Genomic DNA, 25213 nt, shown 5'->3' on the forward strand with positions numbered 1-25213 from the left:
TACAAAGAAAATTGTTCTTGATTATCTTCATTCATTTTTGTGCTTAGTTTGAGTTTTATGTCTGCAACGTGTGAAAATCAGTGATTTTGCTAACAAACATCTGACTGGAATATTCCATCGGTAAAGGGGATCACTGCTAACTGGTTAGCTTCATAGGTGTGAATGACAGTGGCATTTTCAAGATCCTTCCCAAGTAAAGACTGGGAGTGGATCATCACTTGGAAAACTGTGTGGGCAACGCTTTCAATCCACCAGGGGCACACAGCCAAACATAAAGCTGCATTAGCTCGACATGCTTTGGAAGTTCAAAAGCAAGTTAACAGCATCAACATTACCAGAGCCCAACAATACGCAGGAACGTCACTGACTTCTCTGGTTCTGGGTTCATCTGTGATGGACTGAACCAAAGTAGAAAAGTGTCCTTTGGACTGATGACTCCATGTAAAAAATAAAATCAAAGAAAGTTTGATTTAAATCATGGGCATGATGATGATGATGCATGGCGTCTTTTTATTGTGTTCAACTGCACTTAAGTTAAAAATGATTTCCTAATCACTACTGTTTTTATTGATATTTTGGGCAATCTTCAAAGTTTATCTCCAGATGCAAGCGCTGATACTTAAGGACTAAATCTCTGTGCGTGCAACCCGAATGCTGCCTCCGTAGGTTTAGTGAGGAGCATGGCATTTCCTGTTTACACTAAGGGAGTCTAAATTTATCCACCGTATTACCGTCAAGTTTCACCTGTGTTCATTCTTAAAGGACTACAGAGCACTTTGATGTTAGGATATTTATCTAGCCAGAGTTTAGTCCTCCAGGAAACAACATTGACATATGGAGGATATAATTTCACAGGACTTCATTGAAGCTCTGTTTCAGTGGCATTTAAATCATGTTTTTGATCGTGCAAGGTTATTATTATGTTTCAGTGTGTGTGTGTGTGTGTGTGCAAGTGCGTCCTTATTCAAGTGGTGTAAAAGAAGCCACAGGCCAGCAAATCTCAGGAGGGACAGGTGATTCCAATTCCTTTTGTATTGTTTTCTTTCCACTGTGCACGCGCGCACACGCACACTAGTGCAGTATTAGACTTTATCTCAATTTAATTATTCAGTGAATGTGTGTGTTTTCACACACACATTCCCAGCATATCGATTTGCCCCGTAGCATCTCCCCCTCTGTCACATACACACACACTTTCTTTCATTCCCCCTTGTTTTATTTTGATAGGCTGATAGCAGTATTATGCCGCATTGCAGTTTTAATCATCGGAGATTACCCTGCCTGACTGCACAAGCTGTTTTCCATGAACTACAACACACTCCGTAATTGCTGTTTGTCACACGGAAAAATACAAATGTCGGACTTTATAAAACTTAAGGAACAATCACTTTCAACTTTCGTCTTCTTAGTTTGAGTGGACAGTGGACAATGAGTGCAAGGCTCCACCAAGGCTTTATGGCCTCCCTGCTCTCATTGCACCGAGAAGCAGGAGTCCCAGGAAAAAACGTGAAAAACGTTAAATTTAGAATCACCGTGGTGTCATTCATAATTTGATATTTACGCTACAAAAATATATTTCACTAATGGCTGATTACTGCAGTAATATTTAAAAACAAACTGAATCAACACAGTTTTGGCTACAATCTGATCTGGAGTCTGTTGTTGTTGAACCTCGGTTCTCGAACATAATTCATTCCGTAATACTGTACGAAAACCAAAACTATGATATTTCCCATAAGAAATGATGTAAACTGGATGAATCCGTTCCTACGCACCAGATAAATGTCCATTTACATGCCTACAGTTATATTAATATGTAACTACGTGTATCTAAACAACAGATTTCACATGAAAGTGTAAATATTACGAAAAAAAAAAAAGCATAATAAAAGTACATTTAACACAGTTCTGTATCATTTGCATACCGTTTTGCCTGCGGTGTCAGGAGGGAAGGGTTATTCCTTTGAAAGAGACTCCCTCCATAAAAGGACTGGGTAACTCTCCTTCTGTGGTTTTTTTCCTTCTCTTTTGCTCAGTTTTGTTATGAAAAGATGAAATCTGCAATTTCTCCTTACCGCACTTCTGCTTGCAGATAATGATCTGAATTACCACCAAACCCCATCTGTCCAAAGCTGGCCATCAAAATTCATAGCTTTGTAATAAGGCTAACAGACCAACGAATACACAAACACACTGTAAAAAACATTTACGTTCATAATGTTGAAAAGCAGGTCTGTGCGTGTGTGTGTGTGTAACATGCACTTCTCCTGATCTCACACAAAATCTAGCAACATGGCTGACTTGTGCTGTTGTGTGGCGGCATGAATATTTTTATTTTCACTTTTAGTATTTAATTTCTGTGAAAACAATCATGGATTAATATTTGATGTGTTTGATTCACTGCTTTGCTGCGGCTAACACCGCTTCCTCTCTTGAGCTGCCGTCTTTGGTGGCTCGAACACTGCGTGAAAAAGGAACAACTTGTTCCTCGTCACTGAATATAAAGTATTACCTCAAAGTTTTGTGTGTAACGCCACACCCTGCACCAAAGGGGACCACACTCTATACAGACGTTGTCTGTATAGATATATGTTCTATATTTGTGTGTTCTATATTTATACGAGTTCTGTTCCGCTTGGCTCAGTCACTCTACTTTAGAGAGACGGTAAACAACAAGGCCCAACAGCACAGCACCAAAACAATGTGTAGCACAGCAAACGATCCGGGACACTGTTAGGGAGAAAGGACGCTTGGAGCATGAATCTGCTGTTGATGAGCTCTCACACACACACACACACACACACACAAACACACACAAACACACACAAACACAATATTCTCTTTGACTGCATTTAGCGGTGAAGACCTTGATCCAACGACTGGACTCACCTTCCTTCATTACGTGTGTCTTAATGTGTGTTATAACCATCAATACCAGTTAGCACTGGAACAGTTAGCACCCCCCGCCCTCCAATACACACAGATGTGCTCCACCTAACTTCTTTGTCTGTGAAATGCCATAAACAAATTGACCCAAAGTATTTTTATTAGTGCCATAAAGGCCAAACACACATTACACACACACACACACACACCTACACACACACACACACACACAGACCCAACAGCTCCTCTGATGTCGATAGCGGTGGTATTTGAACAACCTGCTGTTACGACTCATCACTCAAAATGAAGTCACAAAATCTTTCCCTGGCTTCACCTCTCATGCCCTCCCCTCCCATATCACCCCCCTCCCCTTCCTTCACCCTACCCAAATGTCAGCATTTCAATTGGGCTCATTAATACCTCCCTTTACAGGCATCTGTGTGTGCCTGGGTAACCTGATGGGGTGTCGTGGAAGTGAGGAGGGATGCAGCAATGGAATGATAAGTTCCTTTTCTGTTATAATATCATCTGTGAATCTCTCTCTCTCTCTCTCCCTCTCTCTGATTGTCTCTGAGCCATCATTATTCCCTCTGGCCCCTCTCTCTCTAATGCTTTCTCTCTATTTCCCTCTGATCCATGAGAGCTGGGTGTGCACCAGGCAGTGGCCGTGCATCATCCAGTGGCCTTTCCACTGACATGACTCAGCCTGACCCAGTCTGGACACTGCTTGACTAAACAGCATCCATCACAACAGCATCGGTCTAGTCCTGTCCAGAGATGGCATGCTGGAATCCACGCACGATGTGTACAATACAACAATGGAACCATTGTATAGACAGAAACACGGCGTCTGCAGTTACAGGCAAGTGGGGCGGGGCAGTTTAGATGCCCAATGTGAAAAGTCTATAAGACTATTCAGGTCTTTACCTCCACAAAGGAGGTTTGTTTGTTAGCAGGATTACAGAAAAACTGCTGGATGGCTCTTGATGAATCTGAAAATGGGTCTCGGTCTAACTTGGATCACATTAAATTTTGAGAGCAATCTGGATACCTGGATGCAAAAAAAAAAAGAAATCTTGATTTTCCCATTTATTTATATGCATTATAAGAAATTGTGGCCCCCGAAGATGGTCATATTGGGGGGGGGGGGGGGGGGGGGGTGCTCCAAAAACTCAACTGAAAGTTTGCTGCCTTATAGCTTATTTCAGCTACTCCTGGCCAAAAAAGTAAATACATAAATAAATCTGTCACTGCATGTTTTAATGGTTTCATCTCCAATCAGTTAGATCCGACTTCTAGTCAAACCATTCTAGAAGTTACATTTACAATGTTCATGTGATTGTTGCTACTTTTTTTAAACATATGGTGGTTTAAATTAGTCCCAGGCGATACGGATACATAATCATTAGTTCAGGCTTTGAGCTTTGCCATCAGAGATCTGAGAGCCTGCTGGCAGCTCATCAGACAAAGATGAACAGAGACAAGCAGGCGTGATAACAAAGATATATTTTGTGTATTGTTTGCACACAGCGTACGCTGCACTGGCTGCCCTTTATTAGGCTAGGTGATTTATTAGGCGATCTATTATAAATACTAGCAACAAGCACGCTCGCTGTGCGGTTTATGAGCTAATCTACTGAAATGAGCAATTTGACATTTTGAAAATGAGCTTGTTCACCTTTTTGGTCATTATCGTATCTACATATAAAATTTGAGCCAGCAGCTGATTATATTATTTTAGTATAAACATTTTTGGGAGCGGAGAAAGAAAAATGTCCAATATCAGCAAAATCCACCGACCGGCATTTTCCTGTGTCTATAAATACTGTTATTTGGTGTAAAATGAAGCTACCTGGTTTATGGCTGCTCCTCAGTGTGCAGATATAAAGGTGGTAGCAATTTTCTAAAGTGATTCTTGGAAAGAAAGCAAATAGAATATAAAAGTCCATTTCCCATCAAATTCCTCCGAGTGCCTTTTGGGTAGAGATAATAAAGTGAGGCACGAGACAAACCCAAACAATAATCTTTTTTCTGTTTGCTCTGTTTAATTTTTGGTTCATAAAGCATTTCTCATTCACCTGATTAGCATCCGTTTGCATTGGCCGGACAGGAAGTCTCTGAACGGGTCGAGGCCTGAGATAATCATACATTTATGTCGGTCGGTACTGGAGCATCTTTAGGACAGATGAATTCAGATAGTTGAGTTATAGCACCCTGCAAAAGATATGTAATAGAAATGTAATATCCACAATCCACATGATTCTTCTAAAGCTACTACTATACGTTCGGCTTGTCCCTTCGGGGGTTGCAGCAGCAAATCAATCTTCTCCACTTCCCCCAAGTCCTTTGCATATGATTCTTCTAATGCTGGCAATTAATGAACTCGGTTGTAACACAGAAATAGGAACAAATTAGAGCAATTGTGAGCCTTCATGTTTGCTCGAACAATTACAAATTTGTATTTTTATCTCCTCTAATCTGTTCTCCCCCTGATCAAGGAAGTCTCACTTCATGTTCATTCTTATTAGACAGACATAACTAATCTGCCCAAAAAGGACCTATTTGATATATTAGTTTCCTCTTTCATTAGCCACATAAATAACATTTAAAACAAACAAAAGCAATGACTGATGGCTCTGCCATGTCTATTTTTGGGTCCCACTTTTGATCAATCAATGGGATTTCAATAATTTTGGGATTTACACGTTGCACATCAGAGGCAGGCAGACATGGAGAGAGGGACAAGATGTGGGGAGAGTAAACTCTAGGATGAAAGAGACTTTTTTTCCCTTGTACATGTTTCTTCTGAATCAAGACACTTTGTGTATACTTGTATTACTCTTGAAGTGTGTGCGCTTTTATATGTCTTGAAACTTGTGTGTGTGAGAGAGAGAGAGAAAGAGACAAAATGAGTGACAGAAAGAGGGAGGGAGGGAGTACATCGAACTATTTTGCAGCTGCCTTTGATCGCAGGCGACAGTGCTAATCAGATGTCTTTGTCAGAACAGAAAACAGATTGTGGCAGAAAAGGAAAGATGAGAGAAACTCCAACTTAAACAGGGTGGTTGTCATGGAAATCACAGCAGGGTGTCTATTGGTCTGTGTGTGTGTACTGGACATTAAGGCTATACTACGAAAGAGTATGCAGTGAAATGGTTAGAAGGAGGTTGTGTTGATTAGTTAAGGGGACCGGAGAACAGAAAGGAACAACACCAAGACTGCAACGCTTCTCTTTCCTCCTCTCCCTTCCTCCTCTCCCTTCCCCCCTCCGTCTGGCTCCAAGCCAACGTGATGAGGTCAGATTGGTGCATCACCATGTCTCTCGCCTGGCCTCAGGCCGCCAGCATGCTGCCACAAGTGCCAGCACTGCTTATAGCTGAGCCAACGTGATTACTGTGGCACTGCTTTCAGTCACACGGGGGCCAGCCGAGACAATGAGGTGTCATTCCAATTAGGTGGTAAAATGAATTAAATTAGAGAGAGGGATGCGTGCGTGCTCAGATGTGTGTGTTCATGGCTTTGAATTAGTGCACATTGTGGATGTAAAAATAAAAAATACCTTTCCAACTAATAAAATATTTTTCTAATAAAAGCTAAATGAGACATCCGGCAACAGAAAACTCTTCTCGCACATTCAAAGGTCCCCTTATGGCCCCCTTGGGGAGAGACAAGAGAAAGACAAAATGGCACTTCATCTGAAACAAGCCCCTCTCCCCCCCCCCCCCCCAAGATTAATTAACTGATTGCTTGAATATACACTCCCTTAAGAACACACCCGCGTGCCCACCCGTGTGTGTTTCATCACAGCCTGCCAAATGCCGAGAGTGCACCCAATTAGTTAAGGAGTCCGGGCCCACACACCTGTCTACCTGCAATGACAATGGCCCACGGCTGAGCGCATACATTTACACATTAATTAACCAGCCTGGACCGTTAATTAGTCAGTCAGGAAAGTGAAGGACTAGCTACTCAAAGGTAGGCTACGGAGGAGAAGAAGAAGAAGAAGCTTTATTGTCCACGGGCTAAGCACATCACATTAAATGAAAGACAGTATCTTTACAGCTACACTCTGTATTTAAGTGTAGTTTGTTGACCTCATTAATTGCTGACTAAAGTTGTCATAGTGGAAAGAAAGGTCGAGGCTACGCTTTCAAATAGTTTGAACTCCATACATTCACAAACATCCATATTCTCAACATAATTTGCATCGAACACGACTGAAAATAAGCAGACGCTTTCCAACACACACTCAGACTCCATCAAATTAAGATGCACAATCACGTTGCGTGACATTTTCCAACATCAACACATTTTGTTGACCCACAACTGCAGGTATAAACACACAGCAGCATGCAAAGGTCATCCGCAACTGTGACTGAAATACCTTAAGGAACGTTCGCTATGAGACATCATGACAGGCGTCAAATCACAATACGAACGCTAATACCAATTCAAATTGGAAACACACAGCGTTCGTCTTGTTATTCATTTTAGGCTGAAATAAAGTACGATCGTGAGCTCAGCTCCGCTGTGTTGGCGTCAGCTTTAGCAGCAACAGCAATAAACAGACATTAACTACATCTCACTGATCCCTTCAGCCGCGTACCCCTATTTTATAACCGAAAAGCCCATAATGAGAAAGCATGTGTCAACATTCACACATTTCATGATGGGATTAGTGGGGAATTGATCCACCCTCTGGGTGACTTTACTACCTCGCGTCTTGTCTCTCCTCCATCCATCTCTCCACCCATCAATTTGAAGCACCTTTTCAGAATCTATGGTCTGGCATGTTAATGTTATGCCCTTGAAGCAAAAGACATCTGTAGCCCCCTCCAGATCAAGTGCGATGGATTAAAATTGTTTCTCAACTAATATACATGCTGTCCACAAAGTGTCTTTACAATTGATCAGATTTGATTAAGATATAATTATTTGTTTTTAATCACATTGCATTTCTGTATTTCAGGCACACTATTGATGGAATAGATAGTGGTAAATGAACCACTAGTCCTCAAGAGACAGAACTAGATATGGAAGAGACCCCCCCCCCCCCCCATCAATACAGCAAAGCCCGTCCCGTAGCGCTGCCAGACAGAGCTACCACGTTCAACAATGGACAACAGCAGCAGAGTGTAAACGAGTTACCGCTCTATGCTCGAGGACAGCCTGGGTTCTGTAGAGCAGCAGAAGACGAACATCACTGTCTTGGAGGCTGAAGTTTCTCTCAAGAATCTGGAGCACGTCGATCCGAGGTCGCACGGGCAGAGAGGAGTTGCCGCAGAATGGATGCAGCCAAGACAAAAGGTCATCCGATGTCACGGCGTTGTCACTGAGGGTGGTGGGCGAGAAGGACAGCAGTCAAACAAGAGATAGGCTGATATGGGGGGGGGGGGGGGGGGGAAGTGGAGTCACCCTTTAATGGTTTTAGTTCATCTTTGAACTAAAAACTGCTGAGAAAAAGTGAACCACCAAAACAAAAGACCTGCACAAGTTCTTTCACAGCAATGCAAATGTTCACTACTCAAAAGAAAAGTTTGGGATATTTGACTTTCGGGTTAAATTTCAGGATGAACTTAAAATGCACTATAACATTAACAGGTAACCTTAATCTGACCTTCTCTAAACTGCACATGTCCAGTGTTGCATGTTTCAGTACTTTCTGTTCTCTAGGAAGGAGCTTTAAGTATTTGATCCATGAATCAACCAAATCTGGCAATGCTGCGTTAGTTCCTGCTAACCGCACTACCCTATTATCTGAGGAAGAAGAAGAAGAAAGGAAAAATAACTTCTCGGTTGACTGTTTATTCAACTACCAAACAGACATTTTACTGGGAGTTGACTCTCAGAAGAGACGGAAGACAAAGGACGTTCGAGTGAGATTCTACCCAATTTGGACATTGTTATGCACAGCTGACACCATGGCCTCCAGGACCCTGTGGGGTTGTGGGAATTTCTTCAGGGCATCTGGTTCTCCACTGAAAAAAAACAAAACAAAACAAATGCAGCCATAATCATCTTACATCATATTCAAATTAAGTTTGTCAAATAGCTTTTACGCTTAGGAACAACATGTGAGAAAAGAATCAAAGGCTCTCTGCTTGGAGACAGCGCTGGTTATAAAAATGTCTGCGGGAGATTAAACGCTTGAAGCAAACGCAGCTTTACTAAAATTAATCATCAGGAAATTATTTAAATTCCTTTAATCGTGAAGCAACAGAAAAAAACAACAACAATTTTGTAGACGTAGATGGCTCCGCGGTGCAACAAGCTCTCTGCTGCTGAATTCACCTGGATATATAATTAGTTTATATTTTAACAGTGATTAAAGAGGTTTCTCCTTTTAGAGCAGGTGAAAATGAGAGTTTAATGGCACATAATAGGTGAGCTTAAAATGGCAGTAAACAATCTTTTCTGCAGAGTCATTAGTGTATTTGTTTATGGCTTATGTGGCTTTGGGCTCTGCTGCACCGTGTGTGTGTGTGTGTGTGTGTGTGTGTGTGTGTGTGTACGTGTGTACTGGAAGTCACAAGAGGAGGGCTATTTTTCACAAAGACAGAGGGGGAAAAAAAAAATATATTTCCCCTGAATCAACTCCCCCTTGCTGCTGGACACACACACACACACACATTAAACAGATAAAATATATATAATCTTGCAGAGGATGGGAAGATGATGCAGTATTTTCTTCAATGCATTTTATCACTTACATTTCCTCTTCAGAGGCCAGTACAGAATAGATATGACAGTTACAAAAGACGGCCATTAGTGAGAGGGTTAGGTGTGCCTGCCGTGCCAGGCGGGGGAGAGCCAGAAACAAGACCTGCTCATTCATACCTGCCAAACAACAACGGTTCAAGAAAGTCCTGACACAACACACACGCACACAAATCCATACATGAATGCATAAAACAATACTCATATGCAAGAGCTCTGAGTGGCATGCTTAAGGAAAGGAAAAACTCTAGTAAAGATAGAGGGCTGTATATATACCTCTCATGAAACGCACACAGACACTTACCGTGTGTGTGTGTGTGTGTGATATTAGTGAGTGAGATATGGGGTGGAACAGCTGTATAGTCGGCTGCATTAATAATAAGAGAATAATGAGACAGAGGAAAAAGGAATCTCATGTGCATGAAAGAAAGAGTGTGCCTGTGTGCGCAGGTGTGTGTGCGTGTGTGCGTGTCTGGGAGTGTATTCATTAGGAACAGTGTTTTCAGGTCTGAACTGCATATGCATGCGTGATCAAGTAGTCCCGGTGTGTGCACGCTTGTGTTTGAGTAAAATGCAGGTGCCATCTACCTGCACCATGCAGCATTGAGCAGCCACAAAGAAGTAGGAAATGAGGCAGGGATCTAATACAGGCAATTGGAAATCATTTATCAAGTAATCAAGATGAGCCGGTGATATCTGGCCCAGTGAGCCAAACTCTGCTCCTCAGTCAGTCATAAAGAATAAACTGAAACGAAGCCTTCCAGTCGAGGTTGACCATTTCAAAAGTAATCGACCTCAGACACGTTTAGTTTTCTCTCTTCTTAATGGCGTAAAAAGTCAAATTACAGTATGTTGTTTGTGGACATTAAGGAAAACACCACGAGCAATTATTTTGTGTCATCCTACAGTGAAGCAGATCTCCAGACAAGTGGAGGTGAATCCTCTCTCCTCCCCTTTCAATGCAGGGATCAGTAATAATAGAAAAGTGGCAGATGTTTTTGCCGTGTGAGCGCCCTATAACTCTATTTGCACCGACTCTATCATTTTTAAACAGCATGTTAATTTTGAAGGTTTAGCGACGCCGATGGCAGGTTTTATTAATGCATTTTAGAGAAAGTGATTCCAGCAGCTTCCCCGCTACCTCCAATCTCTACTTGAAGCGACTCACTGAGTGACTCAAGCGCCATAGTTGGTGCACGCACACTGGAGCTTTGCTGATTTTCTCATCTGCCTCACCTCGAGACAGCAATCAAGCCTTTGGTCGATAATGTTCCTCATTTTAGTGTTTCTGAGCTTGGGTGCATTTACTGTGTATGAAATGGTCAAATAGAGCAGACATATAATACCTGAGTGCCGCCACGACTCTCCCCACCGCGTCACAAAGCACCATTTCCACAGTCAGGTTCAGAGGTCCGACCGCCACCCGCAGGAGCTCCCCAACGCGTTGCAAGGGCTGCCCATCAGTGGCCATGGTGACCGCCAGCTCGTGCACTTTTGATCGCTCCGATCGGGACAGATCATAAAGCTCGGCGTAATGCTGGAATAACAGAGACAAAACATTTGAAAATTAAAAAACAATGAGAGATGATAGAAGATAGTCGCCTGAGGAGGAGGAATTAAAGAAAAATGAAAACAGAGTAAAAGAAATGCAGTGACGTTTGATGTTTTGTACTTTGTTCTCGACATGCATTTATTGTCTTTATCAGGCTTTAAAGAACACTAAATCATTGCATCGTATAGATCCACCATGTGTAATGTATTGTACTCATGCCCGTGGTGGGCTACCCTATTATTCACTATTATTCAAGCAGATGCACTCTTGATAAATGACCACAGCATTACCAAACACCGCCTGCAGGGCCCCTTCTATCCGTTTTTCTCACCTATCTCCCCTTTGCCTGTTTGTATACTTTATCTGTCTCCAGGGATACGAATGCTTCCTGCACTGGTAGAAAAGTTACAATATAGGGAGTTGCGTGTGTGTGTGTGTGTGTGTGTGTGTGTGTGCGTGTGTCTGTCTGTGTGTGGATACTTGCAGAGGTAATTTCAGATGGCAGATTAGCTATTTGGGGATGGCTGGTGCAATTGTGGACAAACACCACATACATCAAACAGATGATTTGAGGGTCAGCATCTGAGGTTTAGGGGCTAGTTGCAGTAAGAGATATGAAAATAATCTGATGTCTGGCTGTCCTTACGAAGCAGTTAAAATTACACCAGCATACAGTGAATGAAAACGACCCGTTTTCCTCTTTATCATCTCATTACAAATCTCTAGTTCCAAACACACACACACACACACACACACACACACACACACACACCTACTCTGAGATAAGAGCATACACATACTGTATATATGGTCATGTGACAGGGCTCATATCTTTACGCTCATATAACCTTTACTGTTCTCGGTGAGGCTGAGCGGTGCTTAGTCAGGCAGAACCAGCATATAGACTCATGCAACAGATACACATGGGGAAGCAGACATGTACGCATGTCCAAACAAAGGTGACCCCTTCAACTGGCAAGGGAGCAGGAGCCGAGCGATCAAGTGTGTTTCCTCGTCTGTCATAAACGTTGTGAAAGACGAGCTTAATCAAAGCATCTCTATATTTACAACTATGTCCACTAAATTTATCCCTGAAACAGCAAAGACATAAATATATTCATACCGCAGCTTCTAATCATTATGCATGTGGAGTGTTTTTTTTGTATATTGGTCTGTAGCTTAATACTCTGAACACGAAATTTGAAGCTGATGAACCTAAGCCTTTTGTGAAAGAGTCTGAAGATGAACGACAACCTACTCTTACTCTACTTTTCTTTTCAAGCCTTTCATTTGGAATATCTTTGTGCCACTTTTTTTGTTTTGTTTTGTTTCGGTTGCCTGCACAAATCCATTAAACTGTATATATAATCACACCCTCTATTTCCATGGAAATGTGCGATTTTAATCACCAATATACTGCAACATCTCAAAGAAAAAGACCTTCCCCTTCTCGTGTGTCAGGCAGATGGGGCATTACCTGTTGGCTGTCTTTCAGTGACATAACGAAAGCATGGCTCAGGGTGTCCAGGTGGGCCTGTGATTGCTGCAGGTGTGCTATAGCCTCATCAAAAGTCGTCCCGGCTGGGTCCATCCTTTCCTGCTCCCCGCCGTCATCGCCTCCTTTCTTCCTGCTGCTCTTCTCTCCCCGTTGGCGAAGGGCTTTGGTGGCTCGTTTTATCACCTCTGACCTTGTCTGAATGGTCAGCTGGCGATGGGACAGAGGAAACCGAGTGAAGTGATGGAGGTGCGAAGGAAGGAACAGAAAGTAAAAACACATTCAACAAAGAAAAACAAAGCCGCATTTACTATGCTCCCAAGTTTCAGAGTTAAAACGTACTGTGCAGACCCATCTACCTGCACAAAAACACAATCAGGAACTGGAATAGTGCCTGTGACACGAGTCAATGTGTGTTTGTGTGTCAGGAAGAGATCATAGCTGGAAGCTTGGTGTAATCGATTCAGACCAGTGAGAGTAGGCTGAACATTCATAAGGCGAAGAGACAGCAGCTGGCTGCAGAAGGTTTCACTCTTATAAATCATCCAGCTTCACATTTTCAGCGATCAGCAGTTCAGCACTTCTCTCCACTGAGACAGGTTGATATATATGAAAAAAGGGCCTTCCTTCAAGCTACATTTTTGTTTAAAGGTTAAGAATGTCTATGCATTTGTGGATGAGTGCGTATATTGTGGGTTATCCAGTCAGACGTACACATTCACCAAAGGGCAAGGTCTGAAAACAGGCAACAGATTAAGCAAGGGAGGATGCTTCCACTAAAGATAATATCTAAGATCAATACTTCAGAGAGGGGGAAATGCCAACAGTCTCAGTTTCCCCTCAAAAGATGTGTCCAGTAGGGGGTAAGCCGTCTGAGAGGACGCTTAGCAGTCTGGGAAATGGATAAAATCTATTGTGAGGGGCCATGGAGTTGTAAAAGGTCAGATGGACTGTGAGAAAAGTTGATATTTTCATTTTGGATTAAAAAAAAAAGGCTAAAGAAGGAGAAGGAAGAGGGAGGATGAGCGTGATAGCAGGCTTCTAAGGGGCAATCTGCATGTTAAAATATAAAGATGGGAAACGGCCTGCTTAATTGGCTCGGCAGAAGACAGGGATCAATTAGCGTTTGCGGTGTCAACGTGAAAGAGAGGGCTCATAAGACAAAATTGGGAGGTGTCGAGCGAGAGAGAGAGAGGAGGTGGCAGTGTGCCAGCATGAGTGGACAAAACAGTGGACTCGTATTGATCAAATTCACTGGAGCACTTTCGGTCCTCTGCAGGACAACTTTCCAAAGGGCTGTAATTTACAGCTGACATTTCTTGTGCAATTTCAGAATTTATTTTATAATTCATGTCTAAAATGTGGGTTGAGGCAAACGATTGTGCTTGTAAAGATAATAACACATTTGACATTATGAAGGGTCCTTAACGGTCTAAACGTTCTAACGTCAGGCACTGAAAAGGAGATTCAGGAATCATGAGAGATCCTAACAATCCTTTTTAACACTGGGAGTCTGGCGACTGGCTTCATCAAACTTCAGTACATTCTGCGACAACAAGTTGCCTGTCTGCTAAACTCCCACCAGCTGCTGCCAGAGCTGGTAATGAAAAGTGAGCCTCTGTTAAACTGTGACCATTTTATTTTCTGCACCATTTTCTCTCTCGCAAAACATAAAATTTGCATGATTAAAATATATGTCCTGATTTCATAAAAACACCAGCGACAAAGTCAAACTTACATGTTGGGCTGCATCGGGTGAAAAGGTGACGCTGTCCAGGAAGCTGACAGCATCAAAAGGGACCAGCCTGTCGAAATACTTGGCACAGGTGTCATATGCATGGAGGTAGTCCTGATCGCTCTGCGGGGGTCTCTTCAGCAACTGGGGGTCTCCTTTCCAAAACAGCTTCTGAAGCCACACAGCATGGACTGAACTCGGGGACACTCTGGCGCCTCCTCCACCAGGGACAGGCAGCAGATTAGCGAGCTTGGATATGGACAGTACATTCTGGCTGGTTAGAACCGGTTGCAGAGCGGCCAGTGGATCCAGCGATTCATCGGTCAGTTTCCGGTAGTTCAAACCTGCGGTCAAGATGATGTTGCTCATTGTTCAGAAACATGGTGACCATGAAACACACTTCAAACACTTTTATCCTTGTGGCTAAGATTTATTCATTTTTCTCCCACTAGCCATTGATGTTGTTGCTTCTGAAAATTTGGAAATTTATCTGATCTGCTTCCCATCATGTCAAACCGCGCCAGTCCACGACACACACACACACACACACACACACACCTACACACAACTGGCTTGTACAACCAAACCATATCTTGCATAAAACCAGGAAACAGCTCAAGGAAGAGTGACCTGCATCCTCTCTGGGGTCTTCACATGAATCCAGTTTGTCAGCTTGCCTGAGCGAACGCTCACATCCTCTAGCATCTAGCAAGTAGTAATATGGCAAGAATGAGCCAATGCAAATGTGATGCTGCAGTCGTTTGTTTGCAAACAAACAAGCAAAGCAACTACTGAAGTTTGTTTGCTTCAGTGATGGTCTTTGTGGTTACACTGGTGATATATGTTTTAAGTATTGGAACACCAGAGTGAATCAGTATCGTCTTGAGGGCACTTGTCACCATAAAGAGCACATCTATAAACCCAGATATGTGAGATAAAGTATTTTTATGTGAAATCCTTGGGTCATTAACTTCAACTTGTGGAAAATGGGAGCAAAAACAACATCAAAAGCAGCGCATTAAAATGTTTTGGTGCTGAATGCATGCATTTATTGCATACTATAATTATGCATTCATACATAAAGTGTGTGAACCATACAGCGTTTGTAGGATATGCAGAGGTCACGCAATATATACCATTACATGAGAGAAGAGCAGATCAAAATGAAAAGAGAGAGGTGGATGGAGAGAGTTCATGCATGCTCATGATTGTGTACATTAGTGTGTATCGGACAAAGACGGTGTGTCTTGGTCTCCAGTGCAGACAGACACATTAGTGTGGCAAAAGCGTCGCCTGTCTGGGCTGTAAATATTTAACGCTGGTCTTCCTGTTGGTACGGTTCAATCAACGCTGCTCGGAATTTCTCAAACATACACATTCAAAACCATAACTGCACACAAACACACACACACACGCACGATATATTCAGATGGATATTTAAACCACACATTAGAGTTGCATGCACTTACACACGAACTCTAACCCTGTCTCCGTTATGCAGCCCTTTCTATTCACACCCAAGCAGCATCTCATCTCCTCCCCTCAGAAGAGCCCACTCAGACAGTCACTTTGTACGGTGTCTGAAATCGTGATGAATGTTGGACACACACCACCTGTCTTTTTGATTGGGTCTCTGAGTGTGTGTTTTTTTATGTGTGCACATGTGACTTAGTTGAAAAGTGTTGCTCGAAGGCTATAGAGGGCTAATGTCCCACAGCCAAAGTCCAGCAGAGGAGCATTAATTAAATCTGCTGAAATAAATTAGCGGCCAATAAAATGAGTGCAATGCTCTTTGCCTAATCTTAAAGATAACACACCAGATCTAGTGAAGATGAGTAATATAAAATAAAGTAAAATGTAATATAACTTGATGGAAGAAAAGACATCTGCCTTCAGACTCTTCATTGTTCCTCCACATTTTCACATAAAATAGATTTTTATGTGAATTTAATCTAATCAGGAAACAGTGAAATAATTTGTCAGTGTCATTCTCTTTTTGTTTCTTATTTTTCTGGTTTACTTTTCCCCCAACTTTTGATACGCCCTTTGAATGTCACGACCTTTGGCTTGCCAAAGCAGAAAAGGTAATAGATTATTAATAGATGATTAATACGGAGGTGATTACAGACCTATGCGAACTACAAAGGATTGTCTGGATGGTTTATTTAGCTGTTTTGTGGTTGATAAGGACCCAAAATCACCATAATAGTGTAGAAACTGGGAAAATTGAGTTTTTCATAATATGTCCCCTTTAAAACATTCTCAATTAAGTTAGCTACAAAGTGTTTTCGCTAAATTAACAAAGCTTAATTGTCTAAATCAGGCCTCATTTGAAAGGCAAGAGTTTTTATTTGGGGGGGGGGGGGGAGGAGTGACGGCTGCCAGACAAAAGTGCAAAACCTGGTTTTGTGACAAATGTGAGTTTAAAGTAAAATAGGATTTTTGCTCATTTATCTAGAAATCCATCCAAGTCTTGATGTCCTACAGCTCAAAAGTTTGAGTCTGCTTTTGTGTGTGTATGTGTGTTAAACAGAAACATGCCACTGAACAGGAACAGAGGGAGGAAGCGAGGTGTGAAAATACAGCTGACACCTTGGGCTGACCTTTACTGAACTTCATCGTGAAATGACACCACCTCCAGCTGTAAAGTTTAAGTGCTGCAGCCGGACCAGTGAACCAATGACACGTAACAAGTTGGACATGATGCCCTTGGAGAGGGCGCTGGCACAGCGATCTGAGTGCAAACAGAATCCCGGTGCCATTGTGTCACTTGCTCACGAACTTGGCGTGTTGGACAGCTTGACGACAAATACGAAGGCGCATTAATTCACCTGCTGTTGACGTGAAAATATGGCAAGCAGTTTAACTTTCAATCCTCTCACTTTTCAGTGTTGGAATTACTGCGAGACATGAAAGAGGTAGATGTGAAAAAGATTAAGAGACAAGATGAAGTCCCGGTAAGACAATATGTGTGCATTTGAAGTGTAGATATGGAATCATGGATGTGTCATCTGGCACAGATAAATAAAGGGATCTGGGATGCAGCTGCTGCATTATTTTTTTTTTTTTTAAGTCTCTACATTGTGCATCTACCCTTGAGAAGGAATTTCATTATCTACCTGTGTCATCATGTAAATAAAGATTCTGTCCAACTCTTCCTAAGTGGCCTTGACATCTTGAAATTAGACGCCGAGGCTTGATTTTCCACCAAGAGCTGACAAGCGGAAACAGCCTGCACCGATTGTAAATGACTCTTTATTGATTCTGTCCCTGTAGAAACGATGGCAGTCAGTTCGCCGTAAGGAAATAGTAACATCAATGATGTATCGTCTATTCAAGATTCATCTTGAATAGACGATACGCAAGCATCTACGCAGCATTGCAAAGACAGAAGAAGAAAAGAAGCCGTCTTACCATTGGCCACAGCGCGAAGTTTCTTGAGCAGTTTGATATGGGACTCTGGCTTGATGGTGGTGGCGACGTAAGGCTCGCAGCCTGCGGCGTCCAGCAAGGTGTAGTAATAGAGCAAACGGCTCTGGTCGCTTCCCTCCACAGTCGGCAGCACGTACTTGGTCATGTGGTTGTAAAAGGCTTCAGGGTCGCCTTTCAACGTGTTGAACAGACCGAGGGATTCGCTGCGGGATTCAATATCCTTGGTGGAGAGACTGGATGATGGGAAGAGGAGAATAAATAAATGTTGAGAGTGAGTAACTGACCAGATCTTTAAATTCCACATTAAAGTAGCAATCTCTGAAGCATTTGTTACACAATCCAGTCACTTTAGTTGCTGTAGAGCGTCTGTTGCGTGAGATGTGTCTTCTTCTACTGATCCATTAGTTGACAGGATGTGAAACACTTCACGGTAAGTTTCTGGAGTCAGAAACCACAATTTGCTGCAGTTACACACAAAAAGTAACAGGCACTGAATAAAAAGGAAAGGATTTGTGGAAAAAGGTGAATCCATTTTTCAGTCACTCAGTCACAGTCTGTTTCCAGGCAGAAGGACGGAGACGTGGATTTCTCTCTGTGCCAAAGGCTTCTGTGGCCACCACCAAAACATATATTTGCATTCACTGTCACACCGGTGGTGTGACACTGGAGGCAAGGTGGGTGAAGGGTCTTTCCCGTGAACTGAATGGCACAGAATGACTCTGGAATGAAGTTGAACTGTGCCTTCTGCGCCTCATCAACAACAACAAAAGCAGCAGGACAACTAGCACAAGGCAGCACAGCAGTGCAAAGGTGGCACACAGATCTACAGGGTTATCAACAAAGTTGCAGTCCTTCCGCAGAAATGTGAGGTTTTCATAGATAAGTACTGAAAATGTTGAGGTTTTGCACAGCGAGTACATAAAAACAGGCTTAAATGGGGATGAATGGTTATAAAAGGAAGACAGGGGGACTCTGCTCAGAAAAAAAAAGACTGAATACGATGTGGAAATTCACAGGGATGGGCAAATCAGTGTGGAAACCTATTCATCGATTTGTTCAAGATGCACGTGGCAACTGCAGCGTGCTGCTTGCTTCTAGAAAAAAAAAAGAAATATTTACCACAAAACTGAAAACGAACAGCAGGAGGTGGTCCAAGGAATGAGAGGACAAGTGAAAAGAACATGAGCAGAACATCACAGAAAGGAAGATCGATAAGGGGAAAAAAGAAATCCGCAAGAGAATGGCAAACAAAGGTTAAACAAGAAAAGATACAAAGACTGGGAATGGCAAAGGAAAAGGAAAGCTAGTCGTCAGTAGACACAGAGGGACGCTGAGCAATCTGGGGCTGTCAGAGTGTTTGTAAGTGTGACAGCGAAGCTGCTTATCTGTTAGAAGGAAACATCAAAGAGGACGAAGTTTCCTTCTGGCATTTCATCGTAGCTTGTTGGGAGACTTTCTATAATGAAAAAAATCTTCTTTTTTAGACGGGAGTGGCCGTGTGGAGGCAGCGCACAAAAAAGTTCAATAGTGTAAAAAACACTAATCATCCTCACAACAGGAGCTCAAACAGCAGTGAGCCTCACGTTTTCCTGGCTTCCGTTTCAATTTTCTGTTGAGGGGTGTTTTCCTTGGGGAAACACACACAAGCTTGTGTGTCAACTGTCATTTTTTTATTTTTTTCCTCTTCCCACTAAGGTGTTTACTGCATCTCTTTGCTGAGGCTATGAGACGTGTCCAATAATCTCTCTCTCCAGCTTTTGGCATCATGGCTTGCATGTTTCTGCAATATTAGCAGCTCCTCATTACTTATCACATGTTCTTCACTCCAGGGGCAGATTTTCTCCCCAGGAAGTGCTTCTCCTTTTCCTTTCCTCTCTCAGCCCACCCGTCGTCCTCATCTTACATTATCACATTGTTTTTTTTGTCCAAAAGCAAAACAAAACACTGTTTAATATTCTTGAATTAAGATGCAATGGGTGTGTTATTCTGCCAGAACTCAACACCTTATTCTGCCAGAATTCAACACACGGATCTAAAATGTACATGCTACCCTGATGTCTAAATCCCACCTTTGACATTCTGGCCATAAAATGTCAGCACTAAATTATTCTATATCCTACTACATATCTTTGTGAAATGTTGTCATGAATAGCATATGAAGCCTCGAACTTTGACATCCAAAATGTAATCAGTTTATACATGACTCCAAGGGGGCATTTACAAGGCTGGGGTAAAATAATCCCTTATGCACCTGAAAACATAGTGATCCCAACAAAGGCTGCTGATGTGTATGTGTACCAAGCGTATGTTAATAAATTAGAGCGAGGCTAAAGTGTTGGAGCTGATGACACCCGATTCATTGCCCACATGTCATGTATATCCAATCTCATGTAGCCTCGGTTCCTATTCAGTCGAAAATAATGTCATGAAATGTCATTCAGTTGTATTTTTCATCCAACATCCCAAAATCCTTGATTCTCTCTCATGACTCTTGAGAACCAGGCGTACAGACATGTTCCTGGCTCCAACCTTGCAGAAAGTATTTGAACAGCAAGTCAATAAACCCGATATAAAAATTCAACAGCAGCAATGCACTTGCACCAACCTGCGTGTGTCCACAGCATGAGCCCCCCCCCCCCCCCCTGCTGATTTTTTTTTAATTCCAGGCGAGAAAGGTTGCTGACAGAACTAAGCACACTCAAATCCACACAAACCAGAAATGCACTTGTAGTCATTTAAACAGAGCGAAATATTTGTTATGAGAACATGTAATATGTAAAAGAATAAAAATAATAATCAAATAGCATTTGCAGCCAGCTGACGGCAAAGCAGCCCATTCCATCTCCTTCACATGCCAAAGCAAATAAATTACCTGATGTGGAAAAGCAGTCACTTCTGATAAAGACCAATCAAACGACAGAACGCGCAGCATGAAGAAAAGAATAAAGCATTCAATAAATAAAACAGGAAAACAGTAAAGTGGAGGAGGGGGCATTATTTTGTAAAGCTGTTCCTCAAGAAGCAATATATGTTAATATTTATTCTGTGCTGCTGAATAAATGTAGATGCAGGGGTTATGTAAGGCAGGGGATTCAAGCTTCTACCCCAGGCATCATGTATTTAAATAAAAGTTAGCAAAATACGCAGAAATAAATCTTGACGGGTAAGGTGGGGGTTCAGATTTATATATAAAAAAACCCTGACAAATGTTGGAACTGAATTCATAGATAATCTCTGAGTGGTGCACCCATGACCTTTAAGTTGTTTAAAGGTCTTAAGAGCAGTTTAATTTTTTTTTAATTAGACTGGCTGACATTAATGTCCCTGAAGATTCCCTGAGTGCATCGATCTACAAACACCAACACATAGAGAGAGCAGCCGGTGGTGTTTAACAGTGCTTTGATTCTTCTAAAGTGTTCATAGGATTGTTACAAGGACACCGGCTTCATCATCCATCTCCTCTTCCTCCACCTCCACCTATCTGGCCCGTCCTACTGTCCCCTCCATGGACAATGTGGGTGTTTCTCGACCTATAAGCCTTACCTGGCACCGATAAAGAGTCGAGTTGAGCTGGACCACGCAGTGGAACGAAAGCGTCAGCAATCGATGATCAGTAGCATTTTCTATTCATTTGGCCTGAAATACATTTATGCATTTTTCACTCGGAACTTTTGAACTTCATTACATTTTAAGGCTGATTTGAGAAAGCTGCAGATTTCTAACGTTTCAGAACTTTCACAATCACACGCATTAACATGTGACCCCACTTAACACCAAACCCATTACAATAGTATTGTTAAATGCTACAAATAAATGGAACAGGGTTTTTCGTTCTGCAATAGTATCATCTTTGTCCACTATTTTAAAAATCTACAGCTAAATTCAAATGTGTATCCATCAGCAGCTTTTTTTCACTGAGTAAAAGTCCTGAGAAGAGAATTCAGTTTATTTTATGCTTTCTGTGCAGGTGTTTTCGCTGACATTGGCTAATCTACGGTTATTTGTTGTGAAAGCTCAGACATCAAGCTGGCTGGCTGTAACTCTGCCTCTTGGGTAACATCAGGAGGAGAGACAGCCCACCGCTCCCTCCCTTCTCCTTCCACTACATGGCACCCAGCTGTTTCCTCCCTTCAAGCCACGTTCATTGATCAGGGGTTAACTTTTAGCTTTTAATGACTTTCAACCGATTTACTGCAAGGTGCTTGTGTCTGCCAAATGAATGTAAAACAAATATAATGCATTAGGAATACTTGTTATTGCTCTCTTTATGCATTAAACCATTAAATTATGCATTTACCAATCAGGAAGTTTAAATTCTATCAAGCACCCACTCTTCTGCATGTGAGTCTTATCTTTTACATTTCTCCCCCCACCTGCCCTTGTGTCCATCCACCCATTAAATCGATACACATATTGCAGATGCTTCCAGTCGAGAGTATGGTGCGAATATTCTTCGCACATTTGTCATGATCTACAGATTTTTGGTAGAAATGTGCACACACAGCAGCTGTGGTCGGTTTGAACGGCACAGAGGCTGTAATTTATCGTTAAGTGGAGTCCATATACCATTTCCTTATATCAAAATGCGACAAGGGGATATTTATCACAGCCGCACACACACACACACACGCGCACACACACTAGCACACATCTCAACTGCTGAAAAAGCATTCTATTAAAACAAGGAAAGGCGCGGGGTTACTCGAGTCTGCAGCTGGGAAATCACAGGGAAAATAAAACCTGAAAAAAGACGGACTGACATTCTCCCTCTCACTAAAATGGAAAAAATAACCAATCACAACATGTTGCATTTACTCTGGTGTGCTTTAAGTATGCTATGTGCATTAAAAAAAACATTTTAACAAATGTTTAGAATGAGTGAAACACGCCTAGTGAAGGTGTGTGTGTGTGTGCGCACGCATTTACCCGCTATCTGTAAAGAGGAACTCCAGGTGAGTCATGTAGACCTCCCACAGAGGAACGCTGTAGCGCTTGGCCAGAGAGAGAGCGATCCCGTACACTCCGTCATCCAGCGTCCTAAACACACGGGAAGACACGAGTAGTATACACATGTTGTTATAAACACTTTAAAAAGGACAACTCCAACTCAAAGTCTCAAATAATGTTCACATGCATTCAACACATTGATCGCCTATGACTAAATCCCCTCCAAACATGCAAACTAACACACACACACACACACACACGTACTCCGTGAGGCCGAGGATGGTTTCCTTCTTGTAGTCTGAGTCTGAGCTGAAGCGACAGACATCCACTCCCCGGCCCAGCCCCTGCAGCACCTGAGCCTGGGTGAAGTCTGTCAGGCGTTCGTTGTACACATGCAGCTGGTTTATCAACTTCTGCAGCTCCTCTGGCCAATCGGAATACGCCGCCACGTGCTGCGTGACCAACCGAACCAGCGCCTTCGGGTCAGCCTGTGAAAAGGGGAATATAATTCTGATGGTTGTGTGCAAACAGCATCAGATTGGTAATCCTGAGAATCATACATTTAAAACAGATTCAGAAAACCAAGTAAGCAAAGAGGACACCGGTGACGGATTTCACGTGTGTATTGTAAACACAGTGATCCCCTTTGGAGACCACATAATTTAAGTATTTGCTTCTTTTTATGAGACGTATCAGAAAAAGTGGAAGCAGATTAACTTTACAGACCTTTCCTTATTTTATTTTCCTTCAGGACAGAGATCAACTGCTGCCCCTGAGCTCAAGTAGACAACCTAATATGGAGCTTTCTTCCTACAACCCAACTAAATATAGACACATGCCCCTTATATTTGCAATAGTGATTTAGGCCCATGGAGAACTGAGCAGTTGAATCACACTTTTTGAATATGTTTTTTCTGCATCGGTAACAGTCGGTGCATGTGATATCTCTCTCATCACATCTTTTCCAATGAAATGAGCTCCTGAACTTAGTTTTTTGCCATTTTATGAGCCGTCACTGAGCAGAATAAGATGGTTTATTTGTTGAGGTTATTTTGCATAAAGTAATTATGGCTGCAGGGGATCATGTGAGCTTGAAAACAGAAGTGTGCGTCTTTCCCTGCTGCCGGCATGTGTGTGTGTGTGTGTGTGTGTGTTTATCCTCTAATTTAAACTGAGCAACAGTCATGGTGGCAGATTCACAGTTCAAAATCAGGGCAGCAGGGAGGGTGAGGAGGAGATGAAGAAAGGTAAAAAAAATATTAGGAGAGTAGAGATCGGAAGTCAGAGAAGGGAGGAAATAAGATGGAACTGAAAAAAATAAGAGTAATTATTTTTATTTGTTTATGCTGGCATCACTTAGGAGATCATTTTTAGACAAATATTAATTACATGTAATGGAAAACGTTGGCTGGGAGAGCGAGATAAAGAGAGAGAGAGAGAGTCTAATGGTTGAAAAGTTGATTTAAATAAGGCTTTTCATGATGAAATACTGTTTAGATCCTTTCCCAGTTAATCATGCACTTTAATCACTTTGTCTTTGTGGCTATCAGGCTATTACATCCTCCCTTATCTCTACAAACACTCGTTTTCATGCATCACTCATCTCTCGGTAACAGAAAAACTCCACAATCCTTTTTTTTTTTTTTTTTTTTTTTTTAAATGAACATTCTTTGCAAACTCAATTTGTCAAATTAGACAAAGGAAACACTCATCATTCTTTGTCTCCATGTCATTTCATTGCTTATTTCAAAGTAATCCAAAAAGCCACTTTTATTCTGCCTTGAAAGGGCTGAATGCACAACTTGTAAGTGAAATATAATTGCATAAGGTAGCGTGTGATGTTACACAGCTGGGGGGGGGGGGGGTCGGCTCTCGCTAACTGTGCCCCCCCCCCCCCCCCCCCCCCCTTTAGATATTCTACCACTGCCAGAGGCTCCTTTCTCAACATTCCCCTCCCTCCTGTTATGCTGCTTCAGAGGATGCAAGCCTGCCTCCATCTCAAATCTCGCTCTCATTTTCAGTCTTAATTTTTCATGTTTCGGTCCAAGCTACACAAATCTCCTTCACCTTTTTTCCAGCGATCCAGTTAAGTGAAATAAAATATTATGATAGTAATTATTTGTCGGGTTTTATATAATGAATAATGAAATGCATCTCACTATATTAGCATACAGTATTATTTTTTTCTCTTTAACCCAGAGTCTTTTGCATGTGGTGACTGGCAATATTTAATCCTTTACATAAATACAGTACATATCCTAATCACATCCATGCTAATCTAGTTTTTTTTTTTTACTCTTTCTTTGTACTGCAGAAATGAGAAAATTGAAAAACGAATGTGTCTTCCTTCTCTAGAGAATAAGCTAGGGCGCAAGAGAGCTAATGATCTTAATGAGTTGTGTTTATGTCATGCCTAACATTTAGCTATACAGCCTGCACTCTCATTAGC

The 25213-nt window shown here is 42.1% G+C and overlaps 1 protein-coding gene across 1 annotated transcript in view; it reads right to left on the bottom strand.

Annotated features, from left to right (window-relative positions):
• The window catches only part of nbas (NBAS subunit of NRZ tethering complex), a 109865-nt gene that overhangs the window by 23267 nt on the left and 61385 nt on the right, over positions 1–25213 (bottom strand). The window contains exons 42-49 of the mRNA XM_068753604.1: positions 23029–23252; positions 22744–22854; positions 17800–18050; positions 14389–14729; positions 12633–12860; positions 10950–11140; positions 8775–8864; positions 8035–8218 (exon numbers count right to left, since the gene is read on the bottom strand). Of these exons, the coding sequence (XP_068609705.1) occupies positions 8035–8218; positions 8775–8864; positions 10950–11140; positions 12633–12860; positions 14389–14729; positions 17800–18050; positions 22744–22854; positions 23029–23252 (1620 nt within the window). The remainder of the gene's footprint in view (positions 1–8034; positions 8219–8774; positions 8865–10949; positions 11141–12632; positions 12861–14388; positions 14730–17799; positions 18051–22743; positions 22855–23028; positions 23253–25213) is intronic.

The sequence above is a fragment of the Brachionichthys hirsutus genome, chromosome 20 (genome assembly GCF_040956055.1).
Source record: "Brachionichthys hirsutus isolate HB-005 chromosome 20, CSIRO-AGI_Bhir_v1, whole genome shotgun sequence".
Classification (NCBI taxonomy): domain Eukaryota; kingdom Metazoa; phylum Chordata; class Actinopteri; order Lophiiformes; family Brachionichthyidae; genus Brachionichthys; species Brachionichthys hirsutus.